This window comes from Meleagris gallopavo, chromosome 7 (assembly GCF_905368555.1).
Source record: "Meleagris gallopavo chromosome 7, MGAL_WU_HG_1.1, whole genome shotgun sequence".
NCBI classification, from domain to species: Eukaryota; Metazoa; Chordata; class Aves; order Galliformes; family Phasianidae; genus Meleagris; species Meleagris gallopavo.
This window is the reverse complement of record NC_139410.1, coordinates 6,063,566-6,079,045: the sequence shown is the minus strand read 5'-3', so window position 1 is coordinate 6,079,045 and position 15,480 is coordinate 6,063,566. Positions and strand designations below refer to the sequence as shown.

The 15,480-nt window shown below is 42.0% G+C and overlaps 1 protein-coding gene across 1 annotated transcript in view; it reads left to right on the top strand.

Annotated features, from left to right (window-relative positions):
• ABCA12 (ATP binding cassette subfamily A member 12) overlaps positions 1–15,480 on the top strand; it is a 103,373-nt gene that overhangs the window by 15,151 nt on the left and 72,742 nt on the right. Inside the window, exon 3 of the mRNA XM_085228194.1 lies at positions 12,359–12,452. Coding sequence (XP_085084320.1) covers positions 12,359–12,452 — 94 coding nt within the window. The remainder of the gene's footprint in view (positions 1–12,358; positions 12,453–15,480) is intronic.

The following is a 15,480-nucleotide window of genomic DNA, read 5'->3' as shown; positions in this document are numbered from 1 at the left end:
AGTTCCCAGCTATAGGAGGCTGACAGGCCTTGTGTAACTTGTCGTTACTCATCAGCACTCCCAGTACTCATTTGGATCTCAGGGTGTGGTCCTAATTAGCTGATTTTGTAACAACACCTAAGTGACTTGGTGAGGGATAGACATCCTAGAAACCTGTTAAGTAGGGATATAGTGACTGCTTGTCCTTGGAATACTGTTCTGGATTGCTGTTTGCTTCTAAAAATTGAGCCTTTGGGATTTTTTGTCCATCCAACCCGAATAGCTTCTAAATTTGTTGAGTAAATTCACCTAGGTTATGCTGGTGGATAAATCCTACAGAAACAATCAGCCCTGTAGAGATTTCATAAAAACATTCCACCTGGTAGAAGAGTAAGAAAAGTTTAAAGGCCTTTGCTGATAATCTTGTGCTTGTTTAGGAAACAGAAAATCCACGGGAAAGAAGCATGCATAAATATCCAAAGTATGAGAAAAAACTGCTCACAACTCAGTTGTTAAATCTGAGCAAACTAGACTGAGTACGTGTTTTCTCATCTCCTGATAAACTTAGTTCGTGTTTTTCTGTTGCTGCTTTGAAGATCTCTTACCTAAATGGGAAGATATCACTAAGCTGATAGCTGGTCTCCTGTGGTCTTCAGCAGACATCAACCAAATCTCAAGGCTTCTACCAGAAGGACATGAGCTTGGGCAAGGACTGCATAGTATTTGAGATCAGATACAGTCAGACATGTATAACCAAGACTATGCTGTTTGGAACAAAACAAGGCTTTGCTTTGGTTGTTTTTATAACATGGAGCAATGTTTAGGCTTGTTGGTTGCCTTTTGAGTAGTTCAGTAAAATCAAGCGCAGGTTCAGTTTTTGCTTTATCTCTGTTTTGGTGTGAATTGATCACCTTTGTTTTTTCAGTTGTGTCCTTTGATTTGGAATAACAAGCTTTTCTAACCTTAGTCAAACCCATTAAACACTTTGTGAAGGTTGTTTGTTTCTATGTAAGCATACTTGCTAGTTGCTTCTACCTAGATAGTGGATAAGCCAGACAGCACTTGTAATCTCTGCTCTGTTGATACTGGCATCACTTTCTGTGTTTTATTATCTATTAGGAAGTACACTCTTAGTGTTATCTCTTTCCAGTGTTTTAAGACAACTGGCTGTGAAGCTAGTCCAGCATTTCCTATGGAAGAAAGAAGAAGCCTTTTCATTATTCACATGATTGAGGGTTTAGCTTCCTATCATGTGCAGATGACCACAGTTAATTTTTAACTTCATACAATTTGCATCTTTCAGAAAATGACTGTTTTCATTGCATACAGAACAGGTTGGCTGTGGTATACAGCTGTTGCCATAAGCACATCTTGTTGCTTCTATTTCCTTAACCTTCCAGTCTGTCTTTAGATACTTTGATTTGGAAGCTTTTTTCTTTTCTTTTTTTTTTTTCCTTTTGCATCTTTGACGCTTTCATTTGAGTAGCTTACTTGTCCCCAGCCTCAGAAATACCCACTGTTCTTTGCAAAGTCAAATCCATTTTTCATAGTAACCTTGCTCTGACCTTGCTACCTGTCTTTCCTTAAATTCTGTGGGCTCTAATTAGTCCATCTGTCAGCTGTCCAGACACATGACAGGACATGAGCATCGCCACACAGATTGGAAGCTGGCTGAGTGCTTGAAAATGATAAATGGGGAAATGTCAGAGGATTTGGATGCTGGTAGCTGTCTAATGTCTTATTGCAAGCCTTGGCATTAGATCTGATCTGAACATTGTTAATAATCAGGAAGAAAGGTTAAAGGACATACTAATGAAACTGGCAGTGATATCATCTGCTTGCTCTTACAAAGCAAGGCTCTTGGGCAAAGTTTGCCATGTGTTGTTTGAAGCCTTGAGATCCTGTGGGTTTGTGTAGATCGAAAGTTAGACCCTGACTCAAAGATTTTGACGAAGGGACTTAAGCAAGCAGATGCTACACGTACTTGTCTGAGCATAGTGGTGGCCGAACTAGTGGGCTTGAGTATGTAATCTGAAGAACTGTTAATTGCCAGGCCTATTTGATGTGCAGCAGGGTGAAATAGGAGGGATTCATGGTCTGCTGGCTAGCTTTTACTACACCAGGGAGACACTAATGAGCTTATTGCAGCTGTCAAGATCTATAAACACACTGCCTTTCCCTATCCGTTTCTTGTAGCCCCAACTTTTTTCTAGCTAACCTTAAATCCTGATTCAGCACTGTGCATGAATGGTATTGTGGGATTTTGTAGCTGGTTGAAAAGTGGGTAGCCTGGCAAGGTAGATGCATGTAGGAACCTCACAAATAAAGGGCTCAGCTGCTGGGTGTGTTAAGATGTGATTCATGGAACTGCAGCTTTGCTAGGACCTGATGTAGATGAAAGTGTCCTTAGGATCCAATGGATAGTGCAAAAAAAAAAAAACTGGCTAGTGACACTGTATTCCCATCTGAACAGAGCTTTTAAAGCCAAAAGGTGCATTTCCCTGAGTTTTTTCCCACTGAACTTGTTATAAGAGGGGTAAACAAAGCAATCATGAGCTCTTCCGAAAATCCTGTTCCAAACATTTTAGTGTTGATGCCTCTAATTCACTTGCACAAGACTCATACATTTTCATTTTGGTGCTCAACTGCTCTGATTTTGGAATATCCCAAAACTCACACTTCATTTGAGGTCTCGTTCCCGAAAACAGGACTGCTCAGTAGAAATATGTAGCTGATATCCAAGGACTGCCAAAAATCAGCAACACAGTTCTCCATGAAGGCTGTGGATGCAGTCCTCTCTGACCCCTTGTATTTCCAAGCTCAAACACATCGAAAACGAGAAGAATAAAGTCAGTGAAGAAATTCTGGACATGTCTTTGCTGGTGGCAAAGTAGTAGAGCAGTAGTCATGCCATGTCACCTGCTGTTCCCATTAAATATTGCTGCCTAGAGTCGTTCTGAGGCCCTCATTTCTTTTCAGAAGTACTCAGTGATAATCCTTCTAAAAACTGCGCCATTTTCAGGTGCTTGACATTAGGCATTCAGAAAATAAGGAGGAACTTACATGGCTCCTGCCATGCCTTTGGAAGGAATTTGTAGTGGCCAAGAGAGCAGGTGCAGTCATACACAGGGAATGCTGTGGACTGCTTGACAAAAGCCTTTTTTGTAGTTTTTGCAAGTGGCATACCAGTTAGCATAAGACTCTTATGCCTTTCCACCATCATCTAGCACTGTTCACAGTGTTGCCTAATGCTGTCAAGGTCTCAGGCAACTGCTGTCTTACGTGTGAAGAAGCCAGCGTTTTAAGTTAGCTGTGGACTTTAACTTTTGCATTTGTTTGTGCAGACAAATGTGATGTTCTTTGATTTTGTTTGTTTCTTACTCTTTCAGGTTTCAGAGTGTCCGGAAGCATGGACTTCATAAAGATCTATTTTTTGCTAGAGGTATACCCTATGAAACAGAGCTACCCAGCTGAAAATTGGCAATACCCATTGTGTGAAGGCTCTTCTTCCCTTTTTCTGCTTATATAACCATTCTGGTAGAAAGAGTGGCACCTTCTTGTAGCACCTTGCTAGTGGCATGTGTTGCCACATAACTTGTATCCATCTTTGAGCAGCTAGGTCTGCTCAGCACTGATCTGCTAGTGCCCTGTGCAGGTAAGAGTGGGGGGCTGCAGGCTGCTCTTGCAGTGCTCCTTGGCCTGGCTTGATTTGTTGACAAGAGATCTGTGTAGACAGCTGAAGTCCACACATGGCATCCCTGTGATTCCTTTGCAGATGGAGTCAAACATTTGGTCAATATTAGGTTACACAAACCATGAGGAATGCCCTGCCGCTGCAATTCAGTAACTAAAGACACTGCAGAGTATGCAAGAGGAAAGTACCAGAGTCCTGCCTCTTTGAGTCATAGCATTGCCCCACTGCTCCCCTTACATATCTTCTTTAGTTCATTCTGCTTTGCATGTATTTTGTGGCATGGTAGTTCATCTGGTTATGCTTCTTCTCTCACTGCTGGAGTGATCACTCCTCCTCCAGGCCCCTGAGGGGACCTAAGCGCTGTTCACCCATGTGTCTATGGAAGACTCTGTGGTTTAGTTGTAGCATGCACAAGACATTACAAGCTAAGTGTTTTGCTCTTGTTTGTTTGTTTTCCTGACAGCCAACAGATTTTTTTTCTTTTTCCAGCACTGGCTTCAGTGGAGTAAATATTCTGCCCTGGCACATTTGCGCCAACTACCCCCGTGTTAGACAGTCATGCAGCTCATCAGTCACTGACTCCATTCTCTCCTCTTCCCAGTTCTGTCTGGCATCACTTCCCTAAGCTTTCGTTTCTCAATAGAGCTAACTTGGCACACCTGGGAAGTATCATTGCATCCATTTTCACTGAAGTAAAAGCTCCTACTTGAAAGAACTTCTCAAGGAAAGGACTCAGCATTTGTGAGTTCTTGGTGCAAAGCAAGAAACTTTTTGCCCCAGAATCTGTGCCCCTTGTGTGACATCATGGTGGGCCATAGCCACATGTGAAGTAATGAGCCATGCCTCTAAAGACTTGCCTTGGATGCTATCAGAGCTCCCTTGGAGATTTCTACAGCTGGATATTCACAGAAGTACGTTCTGCTTTTCTTCCCCCTGCTCTGAACCAGCAATTTGCCCCTCTGCCCAGAAGATATGAACTACAGTTCTTCAACAGGAGAAATAACATACTCAAAAGCTTATTAGTTAAAGAAAGAACTTAGCTTTTCTCTCCTCTTCCCTCTCTGCCTGCATGCACCTTAGCATTGTCACTGGGACATCTGCCTGCTCTGGTCAGTCTGTCAGGAATGGCCATGTAGTTGCACAGCCTCCTGTGCCATCTGCAGGAGTTGGTAAGTAAAGGAATTAGAAAGCAAGAAGGTATAAGGGATTAATGAAGTTCTCATCTTGCATTTTTGAGCTGGAACTGCATGGTGTTCGGGGAGATGAGTACAGGCACTCTGAGAGCCAATTGACATTGAGTTATTCTGGTTTTACAGTGGTGAACTCAAACAAATTACCCTTTGGGTTCTTCCCAAGGGGAATGTTTGTTGTCTCGGTTCACAAAGGAACTAAGGATGTGCATTTGCTTGAGAATATTATTATCCAAATCACAATGTTCTTTTGAAACAGTTTTTTGACTGAATACCAAAAAGAAGCAATCAAATGCTTGCCTCAAAAGACCTTGGCAAAGCAGTGAATGGTGAAATCATAAATTTCTTCTCTCCTGCTCCCTTAGAGCAAAATTATCTATTTATGGATATTTTTTTTCTGGCCTTGGAAAGGAAGTGAATCAAGTTTGCAAATGGGGTTTGGATCAAATGAAATGAAATCTGCTGTGCCTTTTACATGTAGCTAAACTAGGGCAACATCTTGAGGAGCAGTGCTTGTTCTTCACCCACAGACCTCTCTCTCCTAAGGAAGTTTGGTAGAATAAACATGTGTAGTGTAGAATGGAGAGTTTAGATGTGCAGGTTTCCTCTCATCGCTATCAAAATTTTACCAGGGAAGACTTTTAAGCTCATTGAGCAGCACTTTTAGCTACCCTTAGATCAAAGTTCCTCTGCTCCAAGATTGTCCTGGCTGGCAGGGTTGCCTCTTCCACGTTTACCCCTGGGTGAAGTTTGGCAAGGATTCATTCAAGATGTTCTTCATTTTTGAGACATAATGTTGGTTTGTGGCTAGAACAAATGGCATGTAGGAGAATCTATTTTGATCTCTTGTATGAAATATGCTGAGAACAGCAAAGTCTTCTTCCACAGCTTGCCTAGATACTGAAGGACATGGGCAGCATGCTGCTTGGTTGGGGTTTTGTTCCACGTTAAGGCTTGATTATTATGTCCCAAGGCTGGATGTTGGGTGTTGAAATCTAACCTTTTCAGGGTTTTGATTGTGTTGCCGTGTTTGCTCAAATGTAGTTTCATTTATTGTTCAGTTCTATTAGTCAGGGAGGGTTAGCTCTGGTTGTATCATGCCTTAAGCAGCTGGAGGGTGACCACTATGTGGTGGGCAAGACTTGCATCCGCTGGCAGGGTTCCACGTTCTCCAAGTAGCGTAGTAAGCTGAACAGCATTGGGGTACAGAAAATGGGTTTGTCCTCTGTCAGCCCATGTGATACTGCTCAGAACACGAATGAAAACCACGACAGTAGATCAGGGTAATTGGAGCTCTTGTAATTGCAGCCTGCTAAGTCTTCTTGCCCTGCTTGCCAGTGCAAGAGCTTTCATAAGTGAGCAGGGATCCTTTCAGCACTGGAGAAGAGAAGCTGTTCCATCCAGCACTGAAGAGAGTCAGTGGCTTAAAGAAGTTGGGAAAGCTCAATTTTCTTCCCATCTGGGAAGCAGGGAGATGTGAGGAAACAGGCATAAAGCACACCTTTGGTCTCACAGGAAGTTTTACTGTGTTAAGGAGGTGGATGAATAGCTAAATCTCTCAATAATAATTTGAGGAGGATCACTTTGCTCGTTTGATGAATCTTAATATCTGGTCTGAAAAATGTCATTCTTCTTGGGAAAATGTTTGTGCCCTAAAGAAATCAAACCTAAACTAAATTTAGAAGTGATCTCTAAATTTAACCACAAAACTGATGGATGCAGATATTTTCATCACTGTCAAAGTACCAAGCCATTTTTGGTCAAAACTTCAGTATTTTCCTATATTTTTTCAGTGTTAGCAGATGGGGTGATTGAGTGTATACCTGGTCTTCTCCTGGGTGGAGTGAGAAGCACTACTGGATGACCAGAGCTCATCAGATAGGTCCGTATCAGATTTGTTACAGTCCATGGTGCTCTGAGCAGTCCTCTCTGCTGCCATTGCTCCCTCTGAACCTGTACTTTACTCTCTCCTTTCATCTCCAGTTTTTAGTAAAATCTCACCACTAACTGCTGGAAAAAAAAAAAAAAAAAACGGCAATCAATTTAATAATAACAGTGCTCAAGCCTCACATCTGTGCCGAAATCTTTGTGGGTGCGGGGTTTGATTCTGCTGTATAGATTTAATATGTTACATTGCATTCAGTTAGGATGCCAGGACTGATCTCTCTGGAAGGAAATGGAAGATGTAGGAAGCTGGGTAATTAGATTTTCATTTATGCGTGTTTCTCTTGTTTCACCTTCTTTGTTGTTTGTTGTTTTTTAATTTCCCTGGGTGGGTAGGCTTGAGATACTCACAAGTATTAAGAAATAATTCCAGTTCAGCAATGCCAGGAAGGTGCAAGCTGTAGCTGAGGGTACTTTCTTCTTCCCAGCGCTTGCTTGTGAACTCAGGGAAGCTGCGGAGGCCTGGCAAGCAGCCCAACTCCTTACTGCTGCTGACACCTCTCCAGCAGAAGCAGTGTGTGGGTAGGCAGGTAGTTTCATCACAGGGAGGAGGAGGCATGCATCACCTTTTGTTTAAGCAGAAGCATCTTTTTGGAATGCTATCCACTTTATCGGTTAGGGCTTGAAGAAAGAGTAGCCAGGAGAGGCTGGATATTATAATTAATGCAAGTGGAGGCAGGCTGCTGCGTCTGCCTGCCTGCCTGGAGAAGAATAACCTGTTGAATTTGCTAGGCATTGTTGCTGTGAGGACAAAAGCTACGGTTACAGGGAGCACAGCAGCAACAAGTGGATGAGGTAGCTGCTTCAGAGCTATGCTGTGGGGAAGAGACAGGGGCCTGGATTTTGGACACTGGATACCCATTTGGGTTAGAGCCTCCACTTTTGCCTCCTAAGCCTGGGGAGGAGGAATACACGGCCAACACGGTTTTGGTCCGTCCAGCTGAGGATGGCTGCGCTCTTCCAGCACTTGAGGATCCTGCTGTGGAAGAATTGGCTGAGTGTCAAGAGGCAGCCGGTGAGTGTGAAAGCAAAGCCATAGAGGAGTGGGAGCTGGAAACCATGGGAAGGTGTTCCATCCCTTGGAGCATTTCCCTATGAGGACAGGCTGATAGCATGGATAAGCTTTGGGGAGACCTGATAGCAGTCTTTCAGCATCTGAAGGAGGGCTGTAAGAAAGGGCACAGACTTTTTAGCAGGGTCTGTTATGATAGGACAAGGGGAAATGGTTTCAAACTCAAGGAGAGGAAATTTAGATTGGATATAAGGAAGAAGTTTTTTGCAATAAGGGTGGTGAGGCACTGGAACGGGTTGCCCCAAGAGGTGGTGGATGCCCCTTTCTTGGTGATTTTCAAGATCAGGCTGGATGGGGCTCTGAGCACCTGATGGAGCTGTAGGTGTCTCTGTTCACTGCAGGGGAGTTGGACCTTTGAGGGTCCCTTCCAACTCAACTGATTCTATGGAATGAGGAACAAAAAGGATCCTACACCAGAGGAAAATCATGGTGTTAAAGTATAAATATTCTGGAAGCTGTCAATAGAGACAGAGAGGGAAGGAAAGGAATGACGTGAAAGAGAAGATGGTCATTTAAGCCCAAGTGGTTGGATCTTGCATTGAGGGCTCAGGAGTTCAGAATGAGTACCAGGGATGCCTCTGTTCCCTTGGGCCAGTGGTCTGCGCAGACTAAACCATACATAAACCATGGGCAGACCTGAATTAAGGATGCTTAAATCCTCACCAGTGTGAACAGACCCTGCTCCCTGCTTGAGGATGCTAGGGGTATCCTCTGTAGCCTTTTGTAACAGATGGTCAAAGGAAAAGGACTCTGAGAGATACAGATAGGGCAGATTTCCACTGCAGTCCAGTACGTGGCAAATCAAACATACCAGATGGTCTGTCTTTCCAAAAGAAAGCACTGCCAACGGTGTCCAGAGAGCAATATGAATTGCAGCATCATGGAGGAAAGTGGTCCTTTGGGTGGCATGGCATGTCCAGGCAAATCCTATTCTGGTAGTTTTATTGCAAGCTGGTTTCAGTACAACTGCACTGGAATTTATGGACTGGTGTTGCAACCCATTCCTTTGCTAGTAATCGGAATGTGATGACTTATAAACTTTTTAGTTGCATGGAAAGCATTGGCAGGTGCAGAAAAGGCTGACAAGATAAATGACCATGGAGAGTGTGATTTAATGATGGAGTGGAAGACCTCATATCACTGCGTGCTGCTGCAAGGTCCACTGTGTGCCTGCCCTGTCCTGCCTCTCAGGTCGGGAACCTGATTTGGAGAGCCTTTAATCTGAGTCCTTGTGATCTTCCCCAGGAGCTGCCGACATGCTGCGTGCCTCTGAGCTAAGTCTGGGCCTGCTGCGAAGGATACTAGAGACTTTTTGTGAGATGCAGAAAAATACCAACAAATTACCTTCAGTTTCTCAAGAGCAATTTTAACAAGGTTGTTAAAACCTGAAGGCTTGGGTCTCTTTCAACTCCTGCACCTGGAGTAAATGCTAACCTAAACCCTGCATATAAATCTGACTGTGCAGACTTACTTGCTGCTCTTGGTTTCTTGTACAGATGAAACATCAATTCTGTAGAATAGAAACATTGATTAAAATATGTCCATTCTAGGGCAGGCATTCCATCCAACTCTTCCTTTCCCTCTCTTGCTCTAAATTAGGAATCTTGCTCAGACTGGAGGGAATGTGTGGCCATAAACCCACAATTCTGCTCCCAAAAGCGTCCTGTTTTCCCTATCCTTTTAGCTTCCTCCTTTCTTTATTTTTTTTTTCCACCTGTGTAATCTGTCTGCACCGATGGACCAAGCTTTCAGAAAGTTGTTGTTTTTTTGGTTGTTGGTTTTTTTTTTTTCCTATGCTCATTTTGCAGGGGAAGCACTCTGAGCTTCTCTGTTTCTGATAACCCATGAATGCATTCCTGCTGCTGCAGTGATGTTCACTGCCCTCCCCAGGGCTGATTGGCATGTCACAGAGCGCTCTGACACAAGTCAGCTCCCATCCCTCTGCAGACTGAAGTGCTTTCCTGTTGCTCTGTTTATCAGCCTCTCCAGGGCTAGCAAATAACATTCGATCCTGCATTTTGCTTTATGCTTTATTTCCTCTGTGCACTTTCTTCAGAGCCCCTGAGAGATTGCCTCTGCTTGTGCAGCGTGGGGGAGAGCTACAGCTTGCTTGGCCATCAATTTGATGAAATCAGCTGAAGCTCTTCATCCATACCCAGGGAGAGCCTCAACACAGGTTACTGCTGCTGAGAAAGGAATGGCCATGAGTTGAGGTGGCAATCTTCTGGGAGCAAGGTTTGGCCTGCCTACTAGAGGGAACTGGAGAAATCAGTGCCTCTTGCACTTTTCTATTGTTTTCCATTTGTCACTTCTGTGCAGTATGCTTACTTAAAAAGAGGCAGAAGGCAGAAAAAAAACATGCTTGCATCCAAACATACAAAGATCTGAGACTTTTAATCTGCTTTTAGCAGTGAAATAGTCCAGTAACCAAAGGATTATGCAACATGTGGCACAGTGCTTAATCTTACAAGCCAAATTGATGTTGATTATGGCTGCATTCAAGTCAACGTGTTCTACCTGCACAGGTTTGGCCAGGCTGGTTGTCTTGTTTTCATTAAGTAGGAAAGCCTGGGACAGTGAGAACACTGTTGTGTGGCAGCTGATGTATTCAGCTGCTGTTAAATCCCATTAAGTCAGAGGACAGAGATTCTAAAGGAAGAGCTGTCTGGGAAGTGGGGAATGTTAGCACTGTATTAGCTCCAAACAGGGAGGTACAAAGATTTCCTTCAACATAGACAATCAGCATTCATTTCTTCCCCCAAAATATGAAAGATAGCTTCCCATTCCTTTAGGCAACCTCTGACTAATATCAATTTCAGTGCTGTTACCCCGTAATTTTACTTTAGCCTACATGGTACTAAACTAGGAGGATACCTTAATAATATCATGTTCATATGAATTAATCCAAGTTAAACACTGTGTTTGTGGTCTGATTATAAGGCAAACGTGATATAAAATATTATATAATAAGATGTTAGTTTCAGGGATTAATCTTGTTGTATAGAGTGCATATAAGAAAAATAGAGTAGTGTCTGTAAAAGCTAAGATGCTGCTTTCTGAATGCTGAAATTTGAGGAAGACTTTCTCTAAAAGGGTGTTTCAGGAGGTGGTTTGACATCTGTCAGTTTCCTGTTTTGGGGCGTGAATCCTGTTCCCACTTCTGTGGCTGAGTGTCATGTCATCAAGGGGTGGTATGGAAGGACTTGCTGTAAAACAACCATCTTTAAAGCTCATCACTCTCCAGGATTTGTCTGTCTGTTTGTTTTTTTTATGTTCTAAGAAGTGTTACAGGAAATGAAAACATTATTATGGGCTTGGAATTACCTTTGGAAAAATGGTGTGGGGTCATATGTGCTGATCTGAAAGAAACAGCAACATAGCAATGAAAAATAGAATGATTTTGAAGAAAGACGTCTTTGGAGTTTCAGAAATTGGCATGAAGATAGCACAGCAATTTCACAGCACAGGGCACTTGGAGCTGTACTGGTGGATGGAAAACTCAAATCCACTAAACACAGTACCAAGCTTGCCAGCTAGTGCAGAAGCAGTTAATTATTTGAAGAATTGCATTTTCCTAGTTTACGAAACACCAAGGCTTGCAGTTTTAATAATGACTTTGGGCCTTGTACTTAGATTGACTTGCTACACTGGATGATTAGCAGATTCTATTTTCTTCATTCTCATCCATTGAAATAGGCTACCCTTGTGTCAAAGGCAAAAGATCTATAAATCTTCATATTTTTTTTTCCAAAATGCCACGCTGGTTTTGCATCATTTCTCTTTTATTTCAGCTCATCTGCATAACTTGCTACAATTTGGCAGTGGAATGGAACCAGGGAGTTAGCTCGTGTGGTCAGAAGCTCACACGAGGAGTGATAGGTTGCCAGTGTTTGAATGGGATCTCTCCAACTGATTGGTTTCACAGCTCTATAATAAACCCCTTCCTTCACTGTCTTGTAAACAAATGCTATGAAAATTCTCTTTCTTTTGACTCTGCTGTTTGTGAAGGATTGTGAAAACCTTTTGGGGGGGGAAAAAAAAAGTAACCTTGTCGTTTGTATGTCAAATGACTTTTGAGGAGTAGTTAGTCAAATCAAAGTCATCTTTACTAAAAGCAAAACCAACCTTTTCCATTTTTGCTATTAGGTTTTGTGATCACTGCATCCAAAGGTCTTGTACATCTAAGGATGCTTTTACTATTATATAGCAGTGTCTCAAACCAGTACAAAATGTATCAACAGCCAAACTGAAACACGGAAAAGCTTGTGTTATTTTCAGTCTTGTTATTTGCTCTTACAATCTTATGTAGTTTTTCTCCCGCATAGATAATACTTGAGTTTTAGTAATGTGTTTCAAGACAGACATTATTTACACTGTATGTTATAACTCATTTAGGGTGGAACTTGTGCATTCTAGACAAGCCCCGAGACACATCAATACAACGAACATAACCAATATATTTTCATTGCTGTTTTATAGGTATGGTCGTTCATTTTAATTTCCTGGCCTGTGGTTGTTTTCATAATCTTGGCTATCATCCGTCTCAAATTCCCCCCAGAACCACAACCAAACTGTAAGTAACTGGTTTGCTTTTATCTCTTTGGGGATTAGTTCTCATTTCAGTGACTGATGTGTTAATTTGATGTTTTTTGTTACTTTTATAAATTCGGTTCTTTGCAGCTTCCAGTGGAGACTTCCTGGTATGTAGCATGCTGTAAATAGTGTCAGTGTTCCTCTGAGGTTGTTTATATTTATGTTTCTTTCAAATTAGTTTCATAATTAGAAAACAACTTTACAGAACTGTCTCATCAAGATGCACTCAGATACTGCTGTTGTAGCAGCAGTATAAACCTACTTGATAAATTGAGGGACAAGAGAGCAGCTGAGGGGATTCTTATTCAGTAAAATGAGTAAGGATTCAACTAGGGTTAAGAAAACATAATAAAAACAGTGTGGTCATCATGAAAGATTCACCTTACGTTTGCTAACGGAAAAAGCACCTATTTAGGCAGTTACTGCTAGGGCTCAGCTGAAAAGTGGTAACTTATTTGGCTCCTGGGACATGATGGTGTATTTGAACCTTTACTAGCAAGTCAAAGAGCAGCTGATTTGTGTGTGGATAGTTGATAGTGCTTAAATGGGTGAAGAGTTTACACAAGCTGGTTTTCACTTGCGTGCTTTGCTTCCTCAGTCAGGAGAACTGTGTCTGTATCTCAGTGTGAGTCCACTTGAATCTTCTCTGAAAAATTTACACTGAGTTCAGTGGTACCACCAGAAGAAGCACTCCTGTCTTGCTCTCAACTCTGGCTATGTTTGTTTATGATATTACATGATAAAAAAAATAGCAAGGAGTTTATCCAGTTGGAAGTCTTTTTCCTTTCCACAATGTTAATTCTGGTTTTAATCTAATCCCTGGTTCTGCTTATTGTGGGCTTAACAAGTGCAGACCCAAGGGAGGGGAGGGGACTGGTTGGAAGACCTGGTCCCTCTTTTTAGCAATATAGCCTACCTTTGTGTTGGGGAAAAATTAATCACATAGCTATACCTCTTCACTATCTGTTCATTAGAGGAATTCCTCAACATTAATTGCAGAGGCACTGAAAGTACATGCAAGACTCGTGCTTCACATTTCACATCTAGTTTGCTAATGTACAAGGATGTAACGAGAGCTATTACTGACAGCCACATTTTCCCAGCACAGGTAAGAGTAGGCCTTCAAATTGCCCCTATTAAAAGTTTTGCTACACCTGATACATAGGAGAGGCACCACTGTGGGTTACCAGCATCAGGCTGACACTGAGTGGACAAGAACAAAATAATGTTATGGGAATGCAGGATATTTATATTTGAGGCAAGGAGGCTGATACAGGCTGGAGAGACAGACTGACAGCAACAAGGACAAGCAGTTGGCTTCCAGTGTTTGTAGCTATCAGATGTGTAAAATATGTTTGAGAGATCTGTACTTGATGGTATGTGCACTGGAAATGTTCCAACTTGGTTAATAATGTGCAGTTCTCTGATTAAAAGTGTTTCTGAGCTTCAGAATGATGTATGAAAAAAGGCCACATGGTAATAAACACTAGATATGCAATTAGGATAGCCCTTTTTTCAGCCAGAGTAGGATAGCCTACTCTGGCTAAAAATTTGTTTATCTAATTTGTAAGCAATGATGGAGAGTCAGAATAAGGGACTTTCTGTACGTTTCACAAAGTCTTAAACAGAGAAGGACATTCTTCGTGTGTTAGGCTGGACTTTTAACCCCAAGCCCATCTGCTGCCAGTGAAAAAGCCTCTTTAGGTTTGTTACTTATCTTAAGTTCTGCCCAAATTCCCTTGAACCAGTTGGAGAAGGCAGGACAGGACGTGTTGTACTTAGCGAGAACTGCAGTTTTGGCCAAGTGTGGAAATGGCATTCCTTACACGGGGCTCCAGTGGTTGTACTTCCTGTCCCTGAGAAATCAGATAAGGTCAATGTTGAGAGTGCCAGCTGGATGGTAAAATATTTATTCATTTCTGCATATGGCTATTAATTTGAATGTGTATTTATGCTTGCTCTGGGGGATTACATCTGTGAATTATTGGATTGGAAGGAATGCTCCTAGTAGCAGCAAGTATTTTCATCAGCTGTTCTTTGCAGAAAAGGGGAGACTGGTCAGTATCTTTGGACTTGTTCTCTTTTCCTGCATGGATGAATTTTAGTTGGGGGCAAATCTCAGCATCTGAGATGTCTTTCTATCTAAAGTAGATGACAGGAACTCTATTGCAATGGAGGTTTTGGGCTGGAGAAGTTGCTAATGGTTGTTGTGTACTCCTGTGGTCCATGTTATTTAGAAGCCATCTAGGAATCCAAGGGGGATGAAGAAGAACATTAACTTGGGAATTGAACAGCTATTTCCTGCTGTTTTTCTAGTTAAATAAGAATACCCACTTGAAGATTACCCTCTTTATTTTTTGACAACTAGAAAAATGTGTCAACGTTTCTCTTGAAAGCAAGAGAAATCATTTGGGAGCTTTCTTTTCTGATAGGAAACAAACAAAAACAATGTGGGTGGACATGTAGGAAAATGATTATAGGTGGGGTTTTTATTCAATAGGAATTAGATCCACTCTATACCAAATTCCAGTGACAAGTTTAATGGCACAATCATTAAATGGCGACAAGAAGCAGTTTCCAGTCCTTCTGCTATGAAGAGATTATTGCAGGCAGACAAAAGTCAGGAAGCACTGAATCAAGGCACAGGGATAGAATAAGCTACTCAGATGCTGAGTTTTGAAGCTTTAGATAACCCCACAGAAAATCTAAGCTTATCTCATATATTCAGGGCCACAGAAATATCATGAAATCTATTATTAGCTCAAATTTGAGATAAGTTCTCCTGAAGTATGTCTAGTACACATTCAATGGTTTATTTCGAGAAATTACCTAGCAAATATCCATCAAGAATGAATAAGTGGCAAGAGCTTCTTGAAAGTGCAAGTCACTTACTTTTCTTTGTTTGTGTAGTACCTAATGCAATGGGGTTTAGCACTGGGCTGAGCTCAAAAGAGAAATGGCATGCCTAATAAACATCACCAGTCAATCACCTGTAGGAACACTAAGAA